The following is a 24,522-nucleotide window of genomic DNA, read 5'->3' on the forward strand; positions in this document are numbered from 1 at the left end:
TGGTATGACTCACCCCAGGAAGCTGGGTTAACATTAGACTGTACCTCAATTATCAGAGGCACGCAACACCCGTCCAATCACCCAGCCATTCACACCCAGAGTATTAAGCAAAGCGAGAGCATTCACTCCAACGTACTTCCGTCTCCGCTAAAATATATTTATTTACGTATATATCAATTAATCGTTCATAAAATTGGTATAACAAATAATAATTATACAAATCAGTACAAAATGTAAAAGAGATAAAAAGCAGAAAAGAGAGAGAAACAAATTAAAGCAGTGCCTTTACTAAAGCATAAAACTGGAGTTAATTAGTTAAATTGACTTTTTTTAATTACAGTTTTTTAAAAATATGATCTGTTTGTTGAAATGTAAAATAAGACTAGATCCAAAAAACTATATGTAGGGCATTAAGTTTGTGTGGGACAAAGGAGAACATAAATAAAAAATAAAAAAGAGTAAGTTGTGGATGTCACTAGATTGTCATTTAGCATGTAAAGGTTAAATATATTATATTTCTAGCACTATTGCTAAAGTTTTTTCGTGTGTTCTCATGCCACAGCTCACGCATTCTCTGTTATGTCACTATTATCTCAGCAGTTTCAGGTTGGGTTTATCATTACACTGGCATACAGTTTTGAGCCATACCTGAATAGTGTTTAAGACACAGATATACGGTGTCATTTAGCGCTATAATAATAATAATAATAATAATAATAATAATAATAATAATAATAATAATAATAATAATAATAATAATGAGAAGAAGAATTATTTTTAATCTCAGCGTTTTTTTTTGTTTTTTTTTAGTGCGCATGCGTGTAGCGATTAAGTGGAGAAGTTATGAAAATCTATATATATTAACAAGGATATCATATATAGAGAGAAATTATACACTGACCGCAGACTTTACATGGCGCACACGGAGTTCCTCGCTGAAAGCTCCCTGTTTGTAACCGTTTCGTGTCTTTCCGATCCAGTTCCGGTATGTGACCGTTAGCAGCAGTCGAGGGGGGGGAACTATCTTGAGTTTCGGTGTCACCGCTCCGCTGCTGTTTGTCAGCACACTGTACTGTACCGGAGATGCCAAGATGGCTGCAAGCAACTATTTCGGCTTCACACATGGTGCCGGTCCGCAGTACAGGTAATTCATGTGACGTGGGTTGGTGTCAGCGAGCGTGTTGAGCCGCAGGTGTCAGCTGCCGAGGTGTATCGGCGGAGACACGGTCACCCGTGGGGTTTCGCTGCGTGGCAGCGCAGGGATACACGGCTAGCTTGACCCGCTTGGTTCGGTTAGCTAACATTAGCTGGCCGAGATCGCAGGCCAGCGCTTGCAGCTTGACATTAGGTGAACCACAGCGCTATACAGCTGCACCGGTTGGTTCGATGCTTCAACAGTTTCTGTGCTGTAACAGAATTAAACGGGGTCAGTGTGTTTTAGCCGGGTAACGAAACCGAGCTGGCTGCAGCTGTGACGGGTTAGGTTTTGGCCGGCGTTTAGGATTAAAGAGGGCCAACTCTGATCTGACATCACTGTCTTGTATCCCCAAACGTCATTTTCTGACTTATCTGACATGCAGCCATACAGAGCAAAGAGGCCCTCGGAAAAGCAGCAGCAGCATTTGCATAATTTGGCTAAATTTGCCTGCTTAATTTAGCCTTTAAATTTGACAGGTAATCAATTAGTGATGTGATGGAGCCATCATCCTGCGGTTAGTGAACTGTGAATGTTTTCATGCTTTGTCTGTTGTGCTGCATTAAGCCAACAAACCTGACAAACCGGAGTGGACTGCTTTCCTCTGCGGCCTCTTTGTGGTTTTGTCTTCTATACCTGTATTAAAATTCACCCCTGTCATTCTCTGCCACCAGCACTGATAAAATATGCAGTATTTAACCTTATGCTGCACACCACATCTGTGCTGATAAACTGGTTATAGACAGGAGTTACCAGTTCACTATGCACTTCATCATGTCAGGGCAGTGATCCAAACATCTACAGCATTTCTGTAAAGCACACTCACAGGCCGAGAGGAGTCTCCGAATATTTTGACCTGGATTTAGGGCAGCAGTGTCGTGCCCGACTAAAGACACTGAGTTGGGTTCCCAATCATTTTGGGGGAAATCTGTGGGAGCACATGGTGTGATGTTCTTTAAAGTTTTCTCTAAATTACGTTCTGTTGATTCAGACCATTTGATGTGCAGACATTTTTTAAAGTTTCGTTAAATGAACTGAGCTTGCTGGCAGTTTTCTTTTGGCTGTGTTGAAACCTGTTTGAAGGGCTGTCAGGAATTCCTCTGTCAAGAAACACACAGAGCTTTTGTTTTGTACTTTTAATTAAAATCGTGCTATAGATTTACATGTGTGCTCTTTTGTGACCTTACGAGCTGGACCAAATCCTGCTCTTCACAGATTTTAATCTGGCCCACCTGTTACTTTAGCTGCTTCATAATTTAGGTCGTAGCTGTGTGTCGTGCCCCCTGCACCCATGCGAGACTAAATAGAGAGACGTGCTTCCACAGCTTGTGCAATCTAACAAGCTGACTAACAGCTGAATCTTTGTAGAGCCCACGGCGTGACCCTCCACACATTTGTGCTTGTGTGTGGTTTCAGTGCCAGCCCCGAAACAAACAAATGAAAGGCTGGGACTTTCTTACTTCCCAAGTCCTGGGAAGTTTTTTACACTTCTTTGTACATTCTCTCACAGTCATTCCGGTAGTTTCTGCAGTCTCCCTCCAGGAGTTTGTTGACATCCCTATGTCCCTTTGTCGAGACTATGATTACTATTCCTTATACTAAGGTGTTAATTGATATTCTCTCACTGATAAATAAAACAAACCGCAGTGAAACGTAGCTGGAGATGCACAGGAGAAATCAAAGCATTGGCCATTGTTTGCACAACATGTAGCTACATTTCCAGGGAAGTGCAGGTCGGGTTTGAGTGGAGCTTTAACTCCAGCGAAAGGAAAGTTTCCACTGATGTGGGAGATAGACTGTTTGCACAGAGAGTGCTGTGTATCTGTTTGCTGTATTTTCAAAGAATATAATTCACATGGCTGGTTTGAAGTTTGAACCCCAAACAAACAAAGATAAGGCGTAACAGACGGACGCGTGCAGCTGCAGCACTGTAAGTCTTTTCCTAAACTAGTCGCATCGTTTGGAGCAGGAAAGGCTGGTTGTACTTTAGTGTACATCCGGTTTCTGTACTGCACAGTTAATCCGCCTCATTAATGTTTTTGTGTTATATGAAACCTTCTCCACAGGCTACGTAAGACTTGCAGACAAATCTGCAGAACAACATTAAAAATTCATTACTTTGCTAGGATTTATTTATAACATAAAAATATCAGTGAACTGTATAAATATGTCATTGTTGCTCAGGTCCTCTGTGTGACCATTAGTGACAATGAATGTGACACCTCTGCCTTTAAGGCATCATTTAATTTAAGCCCACTAATGTTCTCGTCCAGACTGACACTGAAGGCTGTCAGCTGGAGTCACTGATGTCATTGCCTATAATTACTGTGCCTTCAAAAACATGCAAACATGCTGAGCAGCCATGCATGTATTTTAAAGTGATTGGTAATGATACAGATTCAAGATTCTTTATTTGTCACATTCATAGTTATAGGAGTACAACATGCAGTGAAGTGTATCCTGACACGCTCCTCGACTGTGCAAAAGGGGAGAAGAACATTATATACATTTAGTGAATATATACAGGAGGACATTATGTGCAGTAAGTAAGTGAATTATGTACATTAAATGAATTAAATAAATAATTTAAAAAAAATCTGGAAATTTACATTTGAAAATCTGAAAAATGTACATTGTGCAAGTGGGTGTTAAAGTGTCTAGAAGAGTCAGGCTGGGGTGTGTTAGAGGAGTAAGTCCTGTCTCAGTCACTTATGGATGCTGAGGGAGGGTGGGGGGCATGTTCTGGTTTAGGACCTGGATGGCTTGAGGATAGAAGCTCCTCCGGATGGCGCAGAACCTTCTGCCTGTTGCCGGGATGGGACGGGTCCTTCAATATCTGAGCTGCTGTAGTTCAGCATCTCCTGGTGTAGGTGTCCTGAAGGGAGGGGAGAGCAGTCCTGCAGCAGCGTTGTGCCGTACGGGTCACTCTCTGAAGAGCTTTTTGGTCCTTAACACAGCTGTTCCCAAACCAGGATGCGATGCTCTGTGTGAGGATGCTCTCCACAGCGCCTGCATAGAAAGTCCTGAGGATCACTGGAGAGATCCTGAACTTCCTCAGTTGTCGGAGGTGGTACAGGCACTGCCGAGCCTTTTTGGACTGGACCTGATGAGATAAGAGCTAAGAATCAATATCCATCCATCTTCATCCGCTTTATCCGGGGCCGGGTCGCGGGGCCAGCAGCCTAAGCAGAGAAGCCCAGACCTCCCTCTCCCCAGCCACCTCCTCCAGCTTATCCGGGGGAACACCAAGGCGTTCCCAGGCCAGCCGAGAGATATAATCTCTCCAGCGTGTCCTGGGTCTGCCCCGGGGCCTCCTCCCAGTGGGACATGCCCGGAAAACCAACCCCAGGAGGCATCCTTGTCAGATGCCCGAACCACCTCAGCTGGCTCCTTTCGATGTGGAGCAGCACCGGCTCTACTCTGAGCCCCTCCCGGATGGCCGAACTTCTCACCCTATCTCTAAGGGAGAGGCCAGCCACCCTTTGGAGGAAGCTCATTTCCGCCGCTTGTATCCGCGATCTCGTTCTTTCGGTCATTGCCCACAGCTCGTGGCCATAGGTGAGGGTAGGGACGTAGATCGACCGGTAAATTGAGAGCTTCGCTTTTACACTCAGCTCCCTCTTCACCACGACTCAATATCAATATGATGTCATAATACTAGAATCTGACCAATATTGGATTTTTAGTTACTAATATTTGATTTAAAAAGCTAAAATTTCATTTTATTCTTTCTTTTTTTGAGGTGCACAAAAAATAAACAGATTTTCATTAACAAGCACTTGTTTACTCTCTCTGACACGTCTCAGTCAGCTTCTTGTTTGTGGCCTCTCCAGATTCAGCAGAACAGCTGCACAGTGCCCTCTGGTGGACCAGCTGTGCAATGTCAGCACTCATAACAAGGTTGAAGGGTGTTTCCCCGTCTGGTCTTTTCTCATTTTCTAAAACACGATACACACATTGCAGCTACAGGGATGCATCACAATATCCGTGTTACTGCAAGAGAAAAAATGAGCTAAAAAGGCAAAATGAATAAATAAATCATGAATTACATATTTATTCACCGCACTGTGGTTTCAGTGAGGGTGTGCATCATTATTCTTTGCAGGTGTCTTTTGAATCTGTTAGCGCTCGGATTAGTTTGTTCACTGTAATCATCAATGAGAAGTATTCTGTAGTTACTTCTTAACTGTGTTTGATTATCATCTTTCATTTCTGCTGTAATTAACGTTTCGGTTTAAATTCGTCTCAGCGTTGTTGGTGCTGCACAGCGTGCAGACTCCAAAAACAAAAATGCAGTTTAGCATTTAAGCGGTGCCAAACGCAGTGAGGTGCATGCTTGACCAGGGATGTATGTAAAGTAAACTGAGTAAAATTATCACCACTGTGGTCGTGTCTGTGCTTTTTGCATATTATTAATGAGTCCTGCTGTTTCTTGGTTGCAGTTTAAATAACTATGATAAGTGATAGTAGTTTCCTTTCTGCACCTGATGTTGATGTTAGTGACTCACCTCTGGGGTCTGTGCTTGAGCTAACAAGGATATTTTGGACTGAATACTTGGTTTGTCACATTCCTGTGGTAAATACCTGAAAGCGTGGGTGTGACAAGATATGTCAAAATGTTTTGAGTCATTTAAATGTCGCATCTTCCTTTCTTCCCTCTCCTGTCCTGCAGTACCCAGCCTCCCCCGGCTTACTCCCATCCCTCCACAGCGAGTTACAGCGTCCAGCAGGCTCCGGCTGTGGCTCACGCTGTGACCGCCTCATACTCTCCAGCTCCGGTCCAGGCCGCCCGGCCTGTGGTCTCGGCCCCTTACCCGGCCTACCAAAGCCACCAGGCGCCCCCGGACTACACCTACAGACAGCCCGATCCCCCGCAGCCAACCACTACCCCACAGACGTACCAGGTATACTCAGACACGGTCAGTTTCTTTGCGCTTCTCTTATGATTTCTGCTCTTCTGTTTCATTTTGCATGCCAGATTTTTGCAAAGCAGGTTTTGTTTTGAGGAATCTTTGAATTCAGATGATTTCATCTGAGAGAGAATCTGTGCACGATTAAATTGTCTGCATTGCTCAAGTTTTAATATGTGTGGGTTGGATGCTCTCTTGTGAACACCAGCAGGACAACTACAATTACGGGCGTCCTGCTGCAGTGACTACCTATGACAATAAACAGTACTACCAGACGAGTATAGCAACGGCTCAAAGGACGCCTACAGAGAGTTACTACCAGACTGGTGAGTCTTTTTCATTCCCAGTGTCCAAACAGTGTGTAAAATGAGTTGATTTCTGCTTTTTATGGACAATAATATTAGGTTGGTGCATGTAAACCAGCTGATTTCATTTTAAACTATCTTTGCCTTCCCTGCAGGGAACCTGTGATTATTTTTCTTTGCTATGATTTCTCACTTTTTCAACTCTATTCATCGTCTGGGAGAACTTTTCATGACACATACAGCCTGTTACATTCTCCACGATTAAAAAGGTTCAGCGTGGAAGTTTAACCTCATTTTGTTTCAGTGAATAAAGAAACAAAGATCTGTGAATAAAAGAAAACACTGACTGGTACAGGAAGTTGATCAGAGTGGTCATTTTTTTAATATAGCATGTTGTGTCCAAGAAACACGAGTCAGCCTGTGATCTAACGTAGCTCTTGATGCCCTTGTTACAGTTTTCCTTTTAAATAAGACATTGATATCAGTCACAGTTTCTCAGTTTGGAAGAATAAAGTCCAGCAGCTGAGCGAGTGCGAACCGTTCTGCTTCTTCTTTGGTTAGATTTTCGGTGCGTAACTCGTCCTGCAGCGGCTCGATAGGGAGCAGCGTCCTGTGACTCATCAGTGATACTTTATTCTAGAAATGTCACGAGCCTTTAGACTTTTGATGACTGCTGGATGCTGCTGTGGTGGTGCAGCTGTTATTGATCGTATGAACAGCATCTTCAGATCCCTGCAAGCTGTTTTTCCTTCTATAAATGTCCTTCAAAACCAGATAGCAGCTTTTGATGGCTCACATACATCCCCTGAGCTCCTTCGAGTTGCCGATAACCTCGGCAGCTTTATTGTCTTTATTTTGTTCCTTGTCCCTGGAAATCATTGAAGCAGAAATGTATTGATTGAGTCTTTGTGAGCGTGGCACAGAGATGAAACGCCGGATGTGATGCAGAACAATGCCCGATAACGCACAAGTGCCTAAAACGTCTGCACTGTTCTCTGTGTGCACGTCTCTGCCACTCATTTGTTAGTGAAATGAAGATCCTGCCTGCTCTGCCAGAAACTCTCTTGAACACGAACTCTATGACTCATATCCTTCAGCTCTCTCTGTCCTTCCTCTCCACCTGTGCTGCTGCTCCTCTGTTTTCCTTCACCCCTCAATTCTGTCGCATTTTTCTGTATCAGTAGGAGTGAAGAGTGCTTACAGTCCAGCCACCTCCACTGTGTACAACCAGCCGCCTCCCCCCCAGAGGCAGGTGACAGCACTGAAACCCCTCGCCCCCTCCAGCTCTGTGTCTACCAGCTACAACATCTACCCAGTGTCCACGAGCGTCCAGCAGCCTCTAACGCCAGTTTCGTCGTACACGCTCGGCTCCTCGTTCAGCTCCAGCGTCGCAGCCACCTCCTACTCAGGTGACGTCAACATCGGTTTATAGACTCGCTTTAAAGCTGCTAACATTTCAGCCAACTTGTTGTTATTTCTTACTTGTTGTTATTTCTATCGGCTAAAGCTAGAAAACCTGTTTAATTAGCTGCACATTTAACTGTAACTGCACACAGGCTCGTGCTAATTCGTGCTGAGTTACATACACTGACATCTGTAAAGCTGAAGCTCAGATGTGAAAGCAGAGTGGATGAAACTGAATGCAGCTTATTTCCTGAATGACTGCTGACTGTTTGACCCATATCCTGCTTGCTTTAGTGTCCCTCTCTCTGCTCTCTCACCCCTCAGGCATTAGCTACTCTGGTTATGATTCAGTCGGCTACACCTCGGCATCCACCCCCACCTATTATCAGCCGCCGCAGCAGACTCTGTCCCAGCCGCAGCCGCAGCCGTCACAGCAACCTCAGCAGCCGCAGCAGCCGCAGCAGCCGCAGGCCCCCGTTCAGCCGCCACCCAAGCAGCTGACCAGCTCGTCCTGGAGTAACTCGGGCAGCAACATGGTGACCGCTCCGACTGGAAACGCCTACAAAAAGCCCACGTTTCACCAGAGCAAGCTGCAGAAGCCCAAAGGGCCTCCCAAGCAGCCGCAGCTTCATTACTGTGACATTTGCAAGATCAGCTGTGCAGGCCCTCAGGTAGGCCATCAGAAATGAGGAAAACAGGTTTAATTTTGTGTTTCTGGAGCTTCCCTGATGTGTTTTCATTATTTTCGGCACGTTATCTGCAGCGGCCGCACGGCTCTATCAGATGAGTCATTGCTGTTGTTGTCGTGACTATTTTGCTGCCTTCTTATAAAGGACCTTGAAGCTAGTAACAGATGTCCTCCTGCTACTCTGGAAGTCTGCAGTGAGCTGGAGCGCCAGTAGGGCCAGTAGAGAATATGTTCCTGTCCCAGTATTCAAGCTAACCGAGGCTGCTGAGCGCAACAGATGCTTCTGTTGTGCTTGTTGGACAAGCAGTGAAGTTGTGTAGTAGTAACACAGCACCAAATAGGAGCACCTTATTAATTCTAATTTATATAATGCCTTGTATTAAATCACTAAAATACAAGCAAAAACAGACGTTAGAATATTAGCGTTTGCTACAAAGGTGTATATCAATGAAAGCGTCCACGACTGTTTTAGATGCTTCGTATTGTTGACTGGCTTTATCTTTATTTACTGCATTAGACGTACCGGGAGCATCTGGAGGGCCAGAAGCATAAGAAAAAGGAAGCAGCCCTAAAGTCTGGAGGGCAGACGGGGACCAGCAACGGCCCCAGAGGGGTCCAGACGCAGTTACGCTGTGAGTTATGTGACGTCTCCTGCACAGGAGTGGATGCTTATGCTGCTCATATCCGTGGGTCCAAACATCAGAAGGTACGCATACCTGTGGGGCTTTTCTCCCCATTTTTCTGTCTGTCCCTATTTGTTATTATTAAAGGAATAAAATAAGCAGCTGACATGCTTTCAGTAGTGATCGTGACTGTGGCGTACCCATGTGATGTTCCACTTGACCTGCCAAGTCCTGGAACAAAACCTCCCAGAGGGATTTGGGGTGGGATTAAGTATCAGCAGCCTTAAATGGGTCTGTCTCCTTGTGTCTGTCTTTGTCGACCTCGGAAAGGTGGTGAAACTTCACACCAAGCTGGGGAAACCTATACCTTCCACTGAGCCAGTGTTAGTGAATTCTACTCCAGTTGTCACAACCACGACAGCCGGGAAGCCTTCAGTCCCCTCCTCCTCCTCCTCGTCCTCCTCCACTTCTGCATCGACCACTGCAACTCCTGCTGCAGCTCCCAAACCGGTGGCTGCAAACAGCACGGCTAAAACAACAACACCAGTCAAGAAGCCCCCGCCTTCCAGAATAACTGTCATTTGTAAGTTTGTTCAGCTGTTATAAAATGTTGGATCTTTAATATTCAGTGTTCACTAATTCAGATGAACAGTGCACACTTACCTTAAGGATGATAATAATAACAACTATAATAAAAATAATTCAAAGGAAAAACATTTGCGTTAGCAGGTTTGTATGGTTTATATCTATATTTATGTTTTGGGTGATTTCACAGATGATCTAAGTGGCGCCTCTTCATCGACAGCATATCTGATCCATCTTTATTACTTTAACACCCCAGCACAGGACCAACGAGCTCTACAGGAAATACGTTAAGACCAACAGAATAAAACAAAACAGTAAAAAATAAAACTAGTGCTGCACGGCGTCAACGCGTTAACGAGCTAACCGCGCTAACGCGTTGACGCCGTGCAGCCCCGCGCATGGGGCGATCCGCGCTAACTCGCTAACGGAGATTTGCCGCCTTAATGCAGTTATGGCGTTAACGTCATTTTAACGAGATTAACGCTGACGGCACTAAATAAAACACATAATACATAAAAATTAAAACAGCGCTTTATTTACAACTAAAACTACAACTACAACTAAAATAAAACTAGAACTCAAAACCAACATCGCACCAGGAGTCAGAGGTCAGGGTGGTCTCCTCTCTGGAGGCAGATCGTACCAGCGTAAACAAAATAAACTGAAATGCAATTTCACACTAAACACGTTTGCAGTGCAGCTGCAACTGTAGTGTTTAGTTTCTATAAATCAGTAAAATGAATTGCAGTCTATTGATGCACCTATGGGGACTATTTGTTTTAAGCAACTTGACTTAGACGGCACACAGCGCTGAGCACAAGACAAAGGCACGCTATGCAAAAAATACGATGACTAGAACCTGTAAAAATATACGAAGAAATGCTGTTTTGTTTGATTAAAAACGATAAGATGAGGAAGATTTAACAGCTCTTAAACGGTTTGCAGAGAAATGTCACCTGCAAGGACAGAAAAGGAATATTCTGTGTTCTCTTTGTGGTTGCGTTAAATTAGTTCACATTGAATGATGTTTAGTGTTTATTAGTCAGTCGTGTATCTCTCCATAGCCGCTTCATTTAACGCTTACTGGATATTCTAAAACTGGAAGTAGAAGAGCTGCGTCTTCCAATAAACGAGCCTCGAGTATGCCTTCAGCGACCTCCTGAAAGTGTTAACATTTGCCCTGCTTCACAGCCAATAAGCCAGCCAGCACTCCCGCTGCAGCTGCAGCAACAGCAGCGGCGCCGGTGGTGGTGGCGGCAGCCAAGGTCGAGGAGCCTGCGCAGCCGTCAGTCCAGAAGATGGAACCGCAGAGCGAGGATGAGGATGGAGACAGAGCTGGAGGCCAGGGAGACATCCAGCCAGTGGGACACGACTATGTAGAAGAGGTAGGCGGGGAAAGGGTTTGATGGCAGTCCAGTGACGGACGGCAGCTGTGAAATGCTGTGAGGTTATATTTACAAGCTTGATCCTGCCGGCAGTTTCCAGTCATCATGGGACACAGCAGCATTCTGGTTAACCAAGAGATATCTCTAATATTAGTGAAGGTGATTGTTGTAGCAGTTATCAGGACTGACATGGAGCCTAATTGTGACAACATTACACGTCATTTCCCGTCATTATGAGCTGCATTTATAAAGGTTTCATTACTGTTTCAAACTCATGCCAGTTCTCTTCGTTTTCAGGTTCGTAATGATGATGGAAAAGTGATTCGATTCCACTGTAAACTGTGCGAGTGCAGCTTCAATGACCCCAACGCGAAAGACATGCACCTGAAGGGAAGAAGGCACAGGCTGCAATACAAGGTAGAAATAAAGAAATAAAGAGCATTGCTGAGCCAAAGCTGCATATTCTGGAACTTTTGCAGAGTTTGACAATCCTCACTGAAACCATGTGTCTGTTGTGAAGTAATAGCACGCGCTTACATGACAGTTTAGCGGTGATTCCCAAACAGCTCCGCTGAGATATGCCAGGGAATTTTCTTTATGGATGTTTTTGAGCACCAAATATGATGTGATGGATTCCGACTGAGCGAGACCTTAATCTAATCTTGTCAGCCACAAAGTAGCATACCCTGCTGTCTCTGCTATTATAATGGACCGTCGTTTACAAAGTGGACATGGGGTGGTGCTAAAGAGAGAGCGCTGAGGTGTGAAATCAAATGAGGATCATTTTCAAATGGATTTGTATAAAATCTGGTTCTAAGCGGAGTCGTTCCATCTCAGCTGTCCAGAACCAAACGGAGGTTTAAGTCCGTTATGGAAACTTGAGATGGAAAGAAAAACGCTGTCGGGTAATCTGCAAAGAGACAGAGTAGAAGAGAACATGTTCATCACATGTGTTCTGTCCCTCTGTAGAAGAAAGTGAACCCGGAGCTTCCCGTGGAGATCAAACCCAGTAACCGGGCCAGGAAGCTGCAGGAGAGCAAGCTGAAGAAGCAGAAGCAGAAGGCGGTGCTGAAGCGGCAGAGAGATGACGAGCAGCGCTGGCACATGGAGATGAGGTCAGAGTCAGACGTTGACTGGGGGAGGGCATGCGTACAGGTAAAACCAAAGAGGATGCGCCAAATTTGAGCAGCTGCCTCGAAGATTTGCATGAATGCGTGGAAAAATTAAATTTTTTCATCTTATTTTTACACTCGTATTATGTTTCTGATATCACTGACCCCCAGAGAAACGTTACAGTGAAATCAGACTTCACATTTTTCAGATTTCATCGTTTCACCCGATTAAAAAGTTCCCTGTTCACACTCTCAGGTTCACTTCAGCTGAATCTTAGGCGATGCTCTAGATTTTGGTGCAGGACTTTTTATAAGTCTGATGTATTATTAATGGCAGACAGAGCGTGCGCCTCTCTCCGCTGGAAAAAATTATTCTTGACGAATGGCATTCGAATCCTTTCCTCCTCCTGCAGGCGATATGAGGAGGACTTGTACTGGAGGAGAGTGGAGGAGGAGCAGATGTACTGGGGGGAGCAGAGACGCAGGATGGCACCTCCACCTCTGATGAGCCGCCCCGGGATGCCAGTGCCCCCTCTACTGGTGAGCATTGAAACAGCATCTTTGTTGTTCAACAACAAGAAAAACAAGATCTGATTCCACTTTCTCCTCCCGTCTCGCTTCAGTCTTGTGTGCGGCGTCCTGACTCGCTTGACGACCGCCACATCATGGCCAAGCACTCCACTATTTACCCAGTGGAAGAGGAGCTGCAGGCTGTTCAGAGGATCGTCTCCCACTCGGAGAGAGCCCTGAAACTGGTGTCAGACTCTCTGCTGGAGAAGGAAACACTGACTGATGATGGTGCTGCTGAAGGAGGAGATGAAAAAGGGTAAAAACCTGGCAGATAATTCCCACTTATCCAGCATGTGATTTTTATTTATTTATTTTACGTGCTGCGCATTTCTAATAGTTCCCAAAGCAGAAGAATAGAAACAAATCAAAGCCTGTGTCTGTGTGTCTGCCTGACAGGACCGAGAGCCCGGCCCGGCTGCTGAAAGGCGTGATGAGGGTGGGAATCCTGGCCAAAGGCTTGCTGCTTCGCGGAGACAGAAATGTGGAGCTCATCCTGCTGACTGCAAAGAAACCCACCATCTCGTTACTGAAGAGCATCGCCAAGCAGCTGCCAAAGGAGCTGGCGGTAAGCAAATCTCACAAAAGACACACTTTAGGCAACGGTTTCACCTTTCTGTGATGAGTGGGACTTTGATCCTGAGTTATTTTGACAGTTACTGTAGGTGGGATTAAAAAGCAGAACAGAAATATTTCGATATGCAGTCGAGTTATCAGGCGCTGTAGATATTTTATTGTTTGTCATCAACGACTTATGACTTTAGTCATAAGGCCTGGACCCTGAGGTTTCACGGTTGTGCAAGACAAAGACAGAAAACCGGAAGTTTTCACTTGTAATACTGTTTGTTATACAAGAGGAAACGAGGTTTTAGCAACTCGAATACCAACCCAGAAAAATCCCACTGCAGCTCATCAGGTACAGAGCAGGTGACTGTGTGCACGTGTCCCCCAGAGCCAGAAAAAAGAGCAGTTTGTCATCCACACGTACAGTCGTGATAAGAGGAAAGTACACCCGGTCCACGGTTACACTTGTCAGGACGTAATAAAAATACTCGTGTCCTTAGAGGGATGAGCAACAAAGCGTGACGTAGTGCATTGCGTGTTCGTCTGTTTAACAAAAACTAAATTAAAATGCAGAAGCAGAGTGTGGAAACATATAGGACACCCTATGATTCAATCATTTCTGTATGACTGTCAGTCCTTTATGTCATTGTAGAGGCATTTTGGTTCACTCGTCTTTCCAGCATCGCTTCACCTCATTGAGGTTTGTGCACAGCTCTCTTAAGGCTAACGTCTGTGCACCTTCTCTTTTCGGTCATTCTGCTCTTTGGGTCACTGTCCTGTTGCACGACTCCAATATTTGGGCAAGCTTTGGCTGTCAGGCAGACGGCGCCAATCCAACACAGCCGACCGAGGTGCGGTCCAATTAAAAGACTGTAATAAAATACAAAAAGACATCTTAACCAAAAAGGAAAAGTAACAGTACAGTAAACAATATTAACACCCCACACTCTCAGTTTGGGGACAACAAGGAGGGACAGGACAGCTGATCTGAGAAACCTTTGTGGGGACTAGGGCTGCCACGATTAGTCGACTAGTCACGATTACGTCGACTATCAAAGTCGTCGACGACTGATTTAATAGTCGACGCGTCGTTTGAAGCTTTGTAAGATCACAAAAGACGCAGGAATAAGTAGAATTTAAGAGTGTAATAACGGACTGAAACAGAAGATGGCAGCACTGCATGTACAAGGATGCCAGCTGCCGTTAAACCCCGAAGAAGAAGAAGCTCTGTCCCAGAATTCATAGCGCGGCCCAGCTCAGTTTCCAACAATGGCGGCAGCTAGTTAGTTTTAATATTACTCTTATTATTCTTTCTGGGTCACAAAATAAACGTTTAACATATTTTCAAGCGAGAATGTAGCTGTGTAAACCTCAAATATCTGCTCAGTTTATCAAGACACCACATATTTTCAAAAGCGCTCCGACGTTTTCGGAGACGTCTGTTACCCAGTAGCTCGATAGCGAGCCAGGGGCAAGGCTCACTAGAGCCGTGAGAACACCGGACTCCCGGCAAATCGTTTTCAAACCCACCGCCGTCTTTCACTACTCAGGTTAAACATGATATATAAGTCACTTAGATAACTTAACAATGTTATTGTTTGGCTTTTTTTAGTATTTTATTTGTTCCTGAGTAAATCGGTTTGGCTGAGATTAAAGTTATAGTTTTTACACAGCTGAATAAACGTCAAGCAGACAGCTGATCATCAGAAGTGTGAGATGCTCGAGAATTTACTCCGGTGTCCTGTTATATTTTAGATAGCAAGGAGTTTATTAAACTTCACCGAAACAATCTGCAAATTTCATTAAAATTTAATAAACTATCATCTTGTCTTTATTTTTAGTTAGCACAGACCTGAAACACTTAAAGCTGTAAGCTAATGATAGTTATATAAGAGCAGATGCTGCTGGTGCAATAAGCTGTACGCTGTACGTCCAATGGATGCATGATGTGATTAGTTGACTAATCGCAAAAATAATCGGTGACTAGTCGACTATCAAAATAATCGTTTGTGGCAGCCCTAGTGGGGACGTATATCTGCCCTCATGGTTTCCTGGGTACTGTGGCTGCGAAACAAGCCCAAATCATCAGCTGCGTTTAACAGCTGGTTTGAGGGGCTTTTGCTGATACGCCGATGTGTTTGGTTTTCATCAAACACGGTGCTGTGCATTGTGGTCAAACGCCTCTGAGATAATTCGTTCCAAGTCATGTGGTTTCCTCAGACGCAGCGTTGCAAAAAGATTTTAGAGATAAGAGTCTCCTGGCAACCTGCACTCGTTCAGTCTTTTTATAATTATACTGACACAAACTTTAACATTTCACAAGCTGACTCAAGCCTGTAGAGTCTTGACGTATGAATGTATTCGAGCTCCTGGGAGGACTGTGATGACGTGTATGAATGCTTCATACTTGGCTAATTATTGTGAAAGCAGCGAGGGTGGAGTAAGATTTCCATGCACGGCTTCTGCATTTGGATAAATGTTTTGTTAAATAAATACTGACACTGAGTAATATGTGATGTAATTCTGAGATCGTGTTTAAATTAAGACCTAATGACCAGATTAAGTCCTGATAAGTGAAGCTGTACAAGCTAAAGAAAGTGTGCTTTTATTTTTAACGTGACTGTACGAAATTAAAAACGTCTTTGCAGCGAGAATTTAAAAGCTGAATGTTGCATTAAAGAGTAAAGCTATGAATGAATTCAATTCGTTCAATTTCAGAGACACAACTTTGTGGGGATACTGTGTGATTTGTGGCTTTGGGTGAGATCCTTTCATGTTCACGGCCGAGCTGCCAGAGGCCGAGCGGGAAGACCAATGTGCATTTTTAAATTGTTGCTGCTTTCAGAGTAATGTTCGCAAGACAGAGGAAACGAGGTTGCGATGTGTTGTAATTATTCACCATTTCTTCCTCCTGCTGTAGCTGCCACGAGTGTTTGACTGAAGGTGCTTTTCACTGATCTTTAGACTTACTGCCTGGTTATGACACCTGAACCCTACAGAGTGAGATGGGACTTTTCTTCCTTAGCAGCCCCTTTCTTTTAATAAGTATTATGGCTACAAAGTTACTGTCGATGAACAGCTTTTGAGCTTTTTAAATAAGGGAACTAAATTGTCTTGAAGGGGACAAAAAAGAAAGAAAGAAGTCGAGTTAAAAATATTTCAGTCCGTCCCTGTATTACTGCCAAACAAGGCTATTCATTGTCCCTACGCCACTTCTCCTCTGTAGTGAGTAATCCCAAGTGTCCTTTTAACCGGCAGACTTTTTCTGAAGATCAGTATGAGGTGCAGGCTCACCCCGAGGAGGCGAACATCGTGATATTTTCAAGCAAGGAGCCCAAAATGCAGGTGACCATATCTCTCACCTCGCCGCTGATGAGGGAGGACCCTGCTGCTGAGAAGGACAAGCAGGCAGGAGGAAAAGCGGCTGAGAAAGGTTAGAGAAGCCAAAGCTTTCAGTACCAGACGACCAAATGTTGGCTATGTGTGTAATACACTTATATATAGAGACCCCGCCCCCTCCCTTTCCACCCAATAGCAGCCTGAATTTTTAGGCTTAAAAATTACACAAGAATTCATGTGGGACTTTTAACTAAGCCCACAGTCGAGATTTCTCCTTTTTTCGGTCTTTTCTCAGCCCCTGAAATAAGAATTAAATCACGCATTCATTTGTCCCACGCCTTTCATTTCCCCATTTTTTTATTTGTTATTTTTGCAGCTGCAATAGTCCCCAACTTCTTTATTTCTTTTCCACAACATGGGAACCAAAAGCCGGGCTCTCCGACCTTTCTGTGCCACTGAGCTGTGTGTTTATCCTGTGAACACATGCTCAGATAAAGCCTTCAGGGAGCTGTCCAGATAATGCCCAAGGATGAAAACGGTTCAAATAAACTTCTACAAAAAGCCTCACGTATACACACCGATGCAGTTCTGCTTCTCTCGCCGTCTTTGCGACGATACCACTGAGGGGATTTTGAGGTCCAGCGACTTCCCGTTCCCTCGCGTCTCATCCTTGCATCATCGTGTGGCATTATCGATGATACGGTGCTGGAGTGTCCTGTTGCCGCCTCACAATGATCGAGGAATTTTAAGCTGACATTAGCGAAGCGTTGCATTTATTTCCCCCCACAAAACAACAAAGTTGTCTAAGATCATTGTGTTGCAAACACTCCTCCACCCGCTCCAGTAAATGTCAGCATTGCAATGTGTTTTTTCACATTTGGAAAACATGTTAGAGATGTTTTCTGTGGCCGCTGTCTTTTGTTTTTTTCCAAAAGTTTTGTTTGGGTTTGTTGATCAGTGCATCCGATTCTGTATCAGCAGACCTGGGCAAGCCGAAGGCTCGTCTGAAGCCACACTGGAGTACACATACCACTGAGAAGTTCACCCACTTTTATCAAGCTTCTCAGAGGAGGATCGCCCTCCTGTTCACTGACACTGAGCTCCCACTCTGAGAGCTGTGATAAATGTGGGTCTGTCTTTCGAGGTGGTATGCGAGTGTAGACTTCAAAATAAAAGTTGCTTTGTTTATGTTCTGCATTTGCCCTGTGAGAAAGCTAATCTCCTTTGTTGTTGCTACAGTTCTAGTGAACATGGAAGTGTGGAAAGCCCCAATATTACTTCATTACAGTCATCAGTAACCTCATCTGGAGTGCTCTGGAGAAAACCACCATGTGTCATTTTTAGATGGCTAGTCTTAAAAATGTCCTCCAAATTTCTCCACCTTTTTTGTCCTTTTTCTTTCTTCATGATCTAAATCCACCACAGACACAGGCTCCGTCACTCCACGACTAATTAAGTTCATCTTCTTGTTTTTGTTGTTGTTGTTTGCTTATTGACGTTGATATTGTCCTAAAATATGAAGTGAAGTGACAGTCCTTACTTTTGTCCCTATGGCTGCTTGATTAATTAGATATAAAGACAATTAGGACAGATTAAAGGAAACCAAGCAGTGCGGAACCAAAGTTGAGACATTTGTTACAGAATGATAAACTTTCCAAACTAAAGTTTGAGTTAAAAAGTTCAAAAAGATATAATCAGACACTTTTTTTAGTAACTTTTTGTTAGTCATCCAACGTCAAAGGCAAACAGGGGAAATCCAGCAGTCACAGCTCCGAGTCCATCATGGAAAACTTCTAAAAGTCTGGTGATCACTGGTGGGAGTGTGCTGCACTTTGACTGGATTTTGCTGTTTTTCACTTTGTGCCAGTTTCTCTCACTTCCTCAGTTTGGAAGATTAGAGACCGCTGTCTGATCAGGACTCGAAGAAAGACACAGATTTGTGTTTAAATATTTTCTTTTTCTTGTAATTGTAGCGAGACAGAATTACACTCCCTGGCCACTTCATTAGGTACACCTTTTCTGCTGCTCAACAATACAAATATCTAATTAGCCAATCATATTTAGAAACTCAAGAACGGGGAAGACGGGTGACTTAAGTGACTTTTGAACAGGGAATGGTTTTACTGGTTTGGGCATTTCACAAAGTGTTGATCTGCTGGGATTCAGCAGTTCTCTGGGTGAAAATGCCTCTGATGTCAAAGGTCAGAGAAATGGCCAGACTGCCTCGAGCTAACAGGAAGCCAACGGTAAATTTAAAAAAACAAAAGAAAACCAAAACACGGTGTGCAGAAGAGCACCTCTGAGTGCACATTACGTCCCCACCCCATTAGGCTGTTGGTGTAATGGGGTGGGGGATATTTTGTGGGCGCGCTTTGAGTCGCTCAGTACCAGATAAGCATCGTTTCTACTCTGAGGTTTGCTGCCGATCATGTTCACCCACAGTGTGCTCATCCTCTGATTGCTGCTTTCAGCAGAACATGACAGCGAGTGCATGGTACTCAAATAACCTCCATAACCATCAGATTGCAGTAGAAGTAGGGCACCTTGAGGATGTGGTGCAAAGGGAGTCACCTCGTAAATGTGCACCTGATAACCTGCAGCAACTGTAGCAATGTTTCCAGCATATTAGTCAATCTATGCTATGAAGAGTTGAGGCTGAGCAAAAGGGGTCCAGCACAGTACTGCTGAGGTATACCTAATAAAGTGGCATGAGTGTATGTGCAGGGGGAGGAAAACCAGCTTCGGTGGGCTTTGTAGCATACAGTTTTTTTTAATTCTCCACGTCTCAAAGTCCACCAGAGTTTCACCAAAGACAGCAGCACTCAGACTGTGAACGTACACAAGTCGGCATTAAACTGAGCGGGAATTAGTCATCATGTAAAAAGCATCCTTTGGATTTCCTCCTGGTTTACACGTGCCTGTATTCTTATTCGATGCCTCCCTTCTCATTCATCTTTCCCCCTCATTCATTTTCTCATCCATCAACTTCAAACCAGAGAATTTAAGGACTGATGGAAATGTTTCTCCTTGTGAGGTACTCTCACTCTTACATCTCTGATCAGTGACTGTACATCAAGAGATACAACACCTACACTTAGGTAGTGCAGTCAGTATGTGGGCTTTGCGCTGGTTTGGCTGTAAGTCATGAAGTCAGTACGTTATCTCCTACAGATGTGGCTGAGAAGGATCCTCCTGATCTCCTGAATAAGAAGAAATGCCTGGAATACCTAGCTGCTCTGCGCCATGCCAAATGGTTTCAGGTATGTGTGTGTACGTTTCCCTTTAACTGTTCTGATAAGCTGTGCAGTTAAATGAAAGACACTTAAAAGCAGCTTTTAGTGAGTATGGCCGTGGTGAGTGTTTGAAATTAAGGCAGTTGGACTTATTTTTTGATTCGCGAAGAGATTTTCACGTGTCATCCGAGCGGCTCCCGAGCGGGCCCCTCTGAGAGTCGTCCAGTTAATCATGTGAGTCGTCACATGATGAGCCGGTGCATGAAACAAAATCTGGGTCATTTCCGGTTGCGGTGGTCAAGGTGTGTGAGACGTTGCCCCACGCTGTTTGTAAGCTGCTGAGGTCACATGAGCGGAGCTGCGAGCCGGGATTGAATCGCCTGTTTTTGTTTTCAAGCACGCGAGGCTGCCACGGCCCACCCAGGCTTTTCCCATGACATGTCGTTATCTCTGAGCTATGTTCATAAAGGTGCTGGTGAAACAGATCGTGGGATTTTGTTTCACCGGTGGTTTCTGGTAAGAGGAAGATGCTGCCAGCCCACTGGTTGCTCTCACTGTGGTTTGTGCTGCTGTTTCGTTACTTCTCAGGTGCTTCACATCGCTCTGTGTTGTTCCTCTGCAGTGATAAGTGTTCTAGTTTCTGTTTCATCACAGGAGTAATTCTGTTTAACCAGATAACTTTACCATGATGAGACATTTTCTTGGTTTGACAGACTGTATCTTTGGGCAAAAGTCCCATCCTTGCTTTATCACAGCAGCTGTAGCTGCAGAAAGAAAAGAAAAACAAATGCAGGGTGCAGCGTCTGAGCACGCTCAGTGTCTGCGACAGATAAACGGGTACACTTGGTCCAGTATAAGAAGGGAAGGTGATTCTTTACAAACGGCTGCAAGAGGCTGTTGTTGTGATTCAGAGCTATACCGATATAACTGAACTGTAACGGAAACATTCAGACGTACAATGCTCAGAAATTGCAGAAAACCCATAAGCCACACCTCAGCCTCTGCAGGCCTCACTCAGCATGTGAGATGTTAACGTTCATGACCGTACAGTTAGAAAAAGTCTGGTATGGCTTGTTTCGAGAACATTTCTTCTCTGCAGAGAGAACACGAGCGGCACGGCTTAGCTTTGCAGCGTTGCAGACCGGCGAACATCGAGATACGTTGCACCAAAAGTTCCCACACAACAGACTTACGAAGTCATACAGAAAGCCACCACTTCTATTTATTGAAGCTACATATGTTTCTACAATCTACTGAGTCATTGCTTTTAGTTTTTTTTGTTAAATAAGTGATGACTGTGCAATATGTCGCGTTGTTGTCCATCTCAGGTTGCATTTAAATAATTTAGAAGCTGATATTTTTATTATATCCTCAGACATCCTTTTGAACATGACTGCATAGGCTTTTTTGTCTGCTTTGTTTCTGGAGGCTCGTGCCAACGGTCTGCAGTCCTGTGTGATCATCATTCGGGTGTTGAGAGATTTATGTCAGCGGGTTCCCACCTGGGGGAAGATCCCCTGCTGGGTAAGTGGCTTCATTTATCCTGTTTTTGCTTATTGATGAGGTTTTCTCTCTTTCATTTGTCTTGTCGTTTGTCTGCTTGGTCGATATACGAAGGAACATTATGCAAAGCGTGCTGAGCATTCATAACTCGGTCAGACTCGATTGGACTGTGTGGGAGGCGATAGTTTCATATGTCCTAAGCTGGTGTTTAATGGGCAAGCAGTACGACAGTATACACGTGACATGTGATGTCTTCTTCCATTTGACTGTGTTTCTTCTTCCAGGCGATGGAGCTGCTGGTGGAGAAGGTTATCAGCAGTGCCACAGGCCCACTTAGCCCAGGGGAGGCAATGCGCAGAGTCCTGGAGTGCATCTCCACCGGCATCCTGCTGCCAGGTCACACACACACACAGACACGCACGCTAAGGAAAGCAGTCGATGAATGCCACGTGCAGAGCTTAGTCGCATTTGCTTCCCTTTGAGCTGCTACAAAATAGCGATTAACTCTCTTTCTCCTCCCTTCACTCAGATGGACCAGGTCTGATGGACCCCTGTGAGAAGGAGCCAACAGATGCTTTGGAAAGCATGGAACTTCAAGCGAGAGAGGACATCACTGCCAGTGCACAGGTACCCACACACAGCTGTACACCTGAGACCATCATAGGCACTAACAAGTAGGGATGGGAACTTAGCGATATTGATTCAGTCCCTTCTCGTTGTCTTATCGCTCCGCTTTGAGAGTCACCGTTGCTAAGCAACATATCAAAAAGACATTACGTTCATCATTCATGCAGATTAACACAAATCCCTGTCCTAATAAGGACACACGTGACCTTAGTCTTAGCATTTAGGTGGGAAAACGCAAAGCAAAAATAAGAACCAGCACAAAGACGCTTTCATGCGATCGCCATGGCGATTCTACTTTAGAAACACCAACAGGTAGAAGCTGAGCTGCAGCCCGGGGTCGGCGTTCGCTCAGCTTTTACTCTGGGTTCTTGGCTAGCTTAGCGTTAGCATGCCGTCTGTGCAGACGCTTGCAAAGAGCCAAAGTTGTGTGTGTTTAGCAGTATAGATGGGCAGTAACGCGTTACTTGTAACGCGATTACTTTTTTCAAGTAACTTGACCAACACTGGTTAGCAGTATGATGCAGTTGTTTCTGTCCTGGGTTCAGTTTGCCATTGTGCTGTCGTCCTTTTGTGCAGTAAAAATAAAAGTAATGTCCATATTTTTCTCCTCTGATACGTCTGAAATCAACTGATTGTAGCACAACTGGAACCAGTGAGCAGGATCCACAGGCAGGCAGGCTAATAAGTCCAAGGAATTAGAGTACTGGATTCCCATTCCTGCTCAGACTTCTCATGTTCAATCCCACTGCCATAAAGAACATTCAGGAAGTTGTTCATACCATCCTCTGTAAAACTGTAATAACTTCTCGTTCTGTGACAGGTGAACACACCTGTGTTTCTCTATTATACCTTCATGCTTTCTTATTGTGCATATTATATATTAATGCAATTTGCACGACTCTCACACAGTATCAGTCTCACTTTTTAAACTTAATTTTTACTCTATTTTCAGTTTTATCACTGCATCTCTCATAGTATGAGGCTCTTAGTAAGCACTTTAACTTTGTCTATCTATCGTATCCTCTCTGTTCCCAGCATGCTCTGCGGCTGCTTGCTTTCCGTCAGATCCACAAGGTCCTGGGCATGGAGTCCCTGCCAGCATCCAAGGCCAGCGCACGTAACCGCAAGCGTCGACGGGATGTCAGCGAGACGGGCGAAGGCGAGGGGGAAGGCAAAAAAGACAAGAAGGAAGAGGCGGCGAGTGCTTGACCTCTGCCTCCGGAGCAGAGGCATTTACTAGTTTAGAGACTGGTAGAATGTCACAACATTAAACGTTCTTTCTTTTCTCGAAAAACAATCTTAACACGCAGCTATACACGTACAAATATAACTTTGACTCTACATGTTACACATCTACCCTTAAACTGTGGGGGATGAAGCTTCGGAAGGAGGGAAGGGACTGACGATTGGTTGCAATTCCTTCTGATTTCAGTGTGCGGCGTGAATAAAGGGAGTAAACTCCTTTTTTTACACACAGTATACGAACCACCACTAATTTGTGTGCTGTTGTGTTGTTTGCTATGATGTTAAAGCCTCCAGTGCAGTTTAAACATCAGCACCTTAAACTTTATTTGCAGCTTTTCTCCGTGAAGAAAAAGCTGGACGCTGCTGCTCTTCGGGCGAGTTCAGTTTTATCATCCCGACTCTTGAATTAACACTGGTGCAGAATATTTGCTGCTGAAACTGGTTTCTCAGATTGTGAAAAGTGGGCAGGAAGCTTTGAAACTGTGAGGGAGGTCAGATAAGAGTGAGCGAGCACAGTACATGAAGTAATCTTTACTTTGCTTAAATGTAACACACACAAAAAATCCCCGCTGTTTCCAAATAAGTCTAAAATAACCGGCCCACCAAAGGTGACTTTCTCTGGTGATAGTTAATCTGCCTCTGAAGGGAGAAATCTTCCTTGGTGCAGTTCAGTAGCATGCTGAGGGACTGAAGCACTGTATGCAGCCATAATTGTATAATTTAAATAATATTACCTAGTAATCTTTTTTCTTCCAGAGTATGGTTAGAAGAAGAGAGAAAATAAGACTGAATACTTACTGAAATGACTAAATCGTTATAGTCCTTTTGACTTTCTTCCTTGTGCCTGCCTCATGTTATGTATTACTGATTAAGAGGAACAATTATGGGTTTTGTCTGGTTTGAATCCTGATGAGCGGTATGTCACAGAGACAAAGGAGCACCTCTGGCTCAGAGTTGATGCGCATTTTTAGTTTTATCTTCATTTACCAACAGCATCACCGTATACTACTTGCTTATTTTATTTCCGAGGGATGCTGCGGTCTGTTTTTTGTATTGTTGAAACGGGAAGCGTGAACCTCTCTGTCCTATTATTTGAATGTCTTTGTAGTGTTGGCTAAAGTTGAGGGGAGATATTAAAAATAAAGAGGAAAAAAACACTCTTCGGGCTTTTTCTGTCTTGTGATGTAATAAAAAGCGTCACTGTGTCTCAAACTGCGCTTTCCTAAATATTGAGGAA

The 24,522-nt window shown here is 44.3% G+C and overlaps 1 protein-coding gene across 5 annotated transcripts; it reads left to right on the forward strand.

Moving 5' to 3' along the window:
- The first annotated feature begins 1,022 nt into the window (after positions 1 to 1,022).
- On the forward strand, positions 1,023 to 24,445 carry zfr2 (zinc finger RNA binding protein 2). 5 transcript variants are annotated; one of them, XM_084920985.1, is made up of 19 exons: positions 1,023 to 1,144; positions 5,868 to 6,114; positions 6,314 to 6,431; positions 7,592 to 7,819; positions 8,139 to 8,485; positions 9,020 to 9,208; positions 9,456 to 9,708; positions 10,902 to 11,095; positions 11,393 to 11,512; positions 12,065 to 12,210; positions 12,621 to 12,747; positions 12,831 to 13,033; positions 13,174 to 13,342; positions 16,597 to 16,771; positions 19,849 to 19,937; positions 21,339 to 21,434; positions 21,698 to 21,809; positions 21,943 to 22,040; positions 23,076 to 24,445. In XM_084920985.1, exons 1-19 carry the CDS (start codon positions 1,092 to 1,094, stop codon positions 23,247 to 23,249), a joined length of 3,138 nt encoding a protein of 1,045 aa, XP_084777111.1. In that variant the 5' UTR covers positions 1,023 to 1,091; the 3' UTR covers positions 23,250 to 24,445. The 5 variants fall into 5 exon arrangements, with proteins under 5 accessions (XP_084777111.1, XP_084777112.1, XP_084777113.1 ...); XM_084920986.1 differs by having other exon boundaries at positions 7,595 to 7,819; XM_084920987.1 differs by having other exon boundaries at positions 6,317 to 6,431.
- The last annotated feature ends 77 nt before the right edge of the window (positions 24,446 to 24,522 follow it).

The sequence above is a fragment of the Perissodus microlepis genome, chromosome 23, assembly GCF_051167445.1.
Source record: "Perissodus microlepis isolate ML-2025 ecotype Zambia chromosome 23, ASM5116744v1, whole genome shotgun sequence".
In the NCBI taxonomy this organism is placed as follows: Eukaryota; Metazoa; Chordata; class Actinopteri; order Cichliformes; family Cichlidae; genus Perissodus; species Perissodus microlepis.

Excerpts from the sequence above, each read along its gene's own strand:
- zfr2 (XM_084920985.1), top strand. The coding sequence starts at position 1,092 with ATGGCTGCAAGCAACTATTTCGGCTTCACACATGGTGCCGGTCCGCAG. Across the intron at positions 1,145-5,867 it reads GGTGCCGGTCCGCAGTACAG|TACCCAGCCTCCCCCGGCTT; the intron begins GTAATTCATGTG and ends CCTGTCCTGCAG. Across the intron at positions 6,115-6,313 it reads ACCAGGTATACTCAGACACG|CAGGACAACTACAATTACGG; the intron begins GTCAGTTTCTTT and ends TGTGAACACCAG.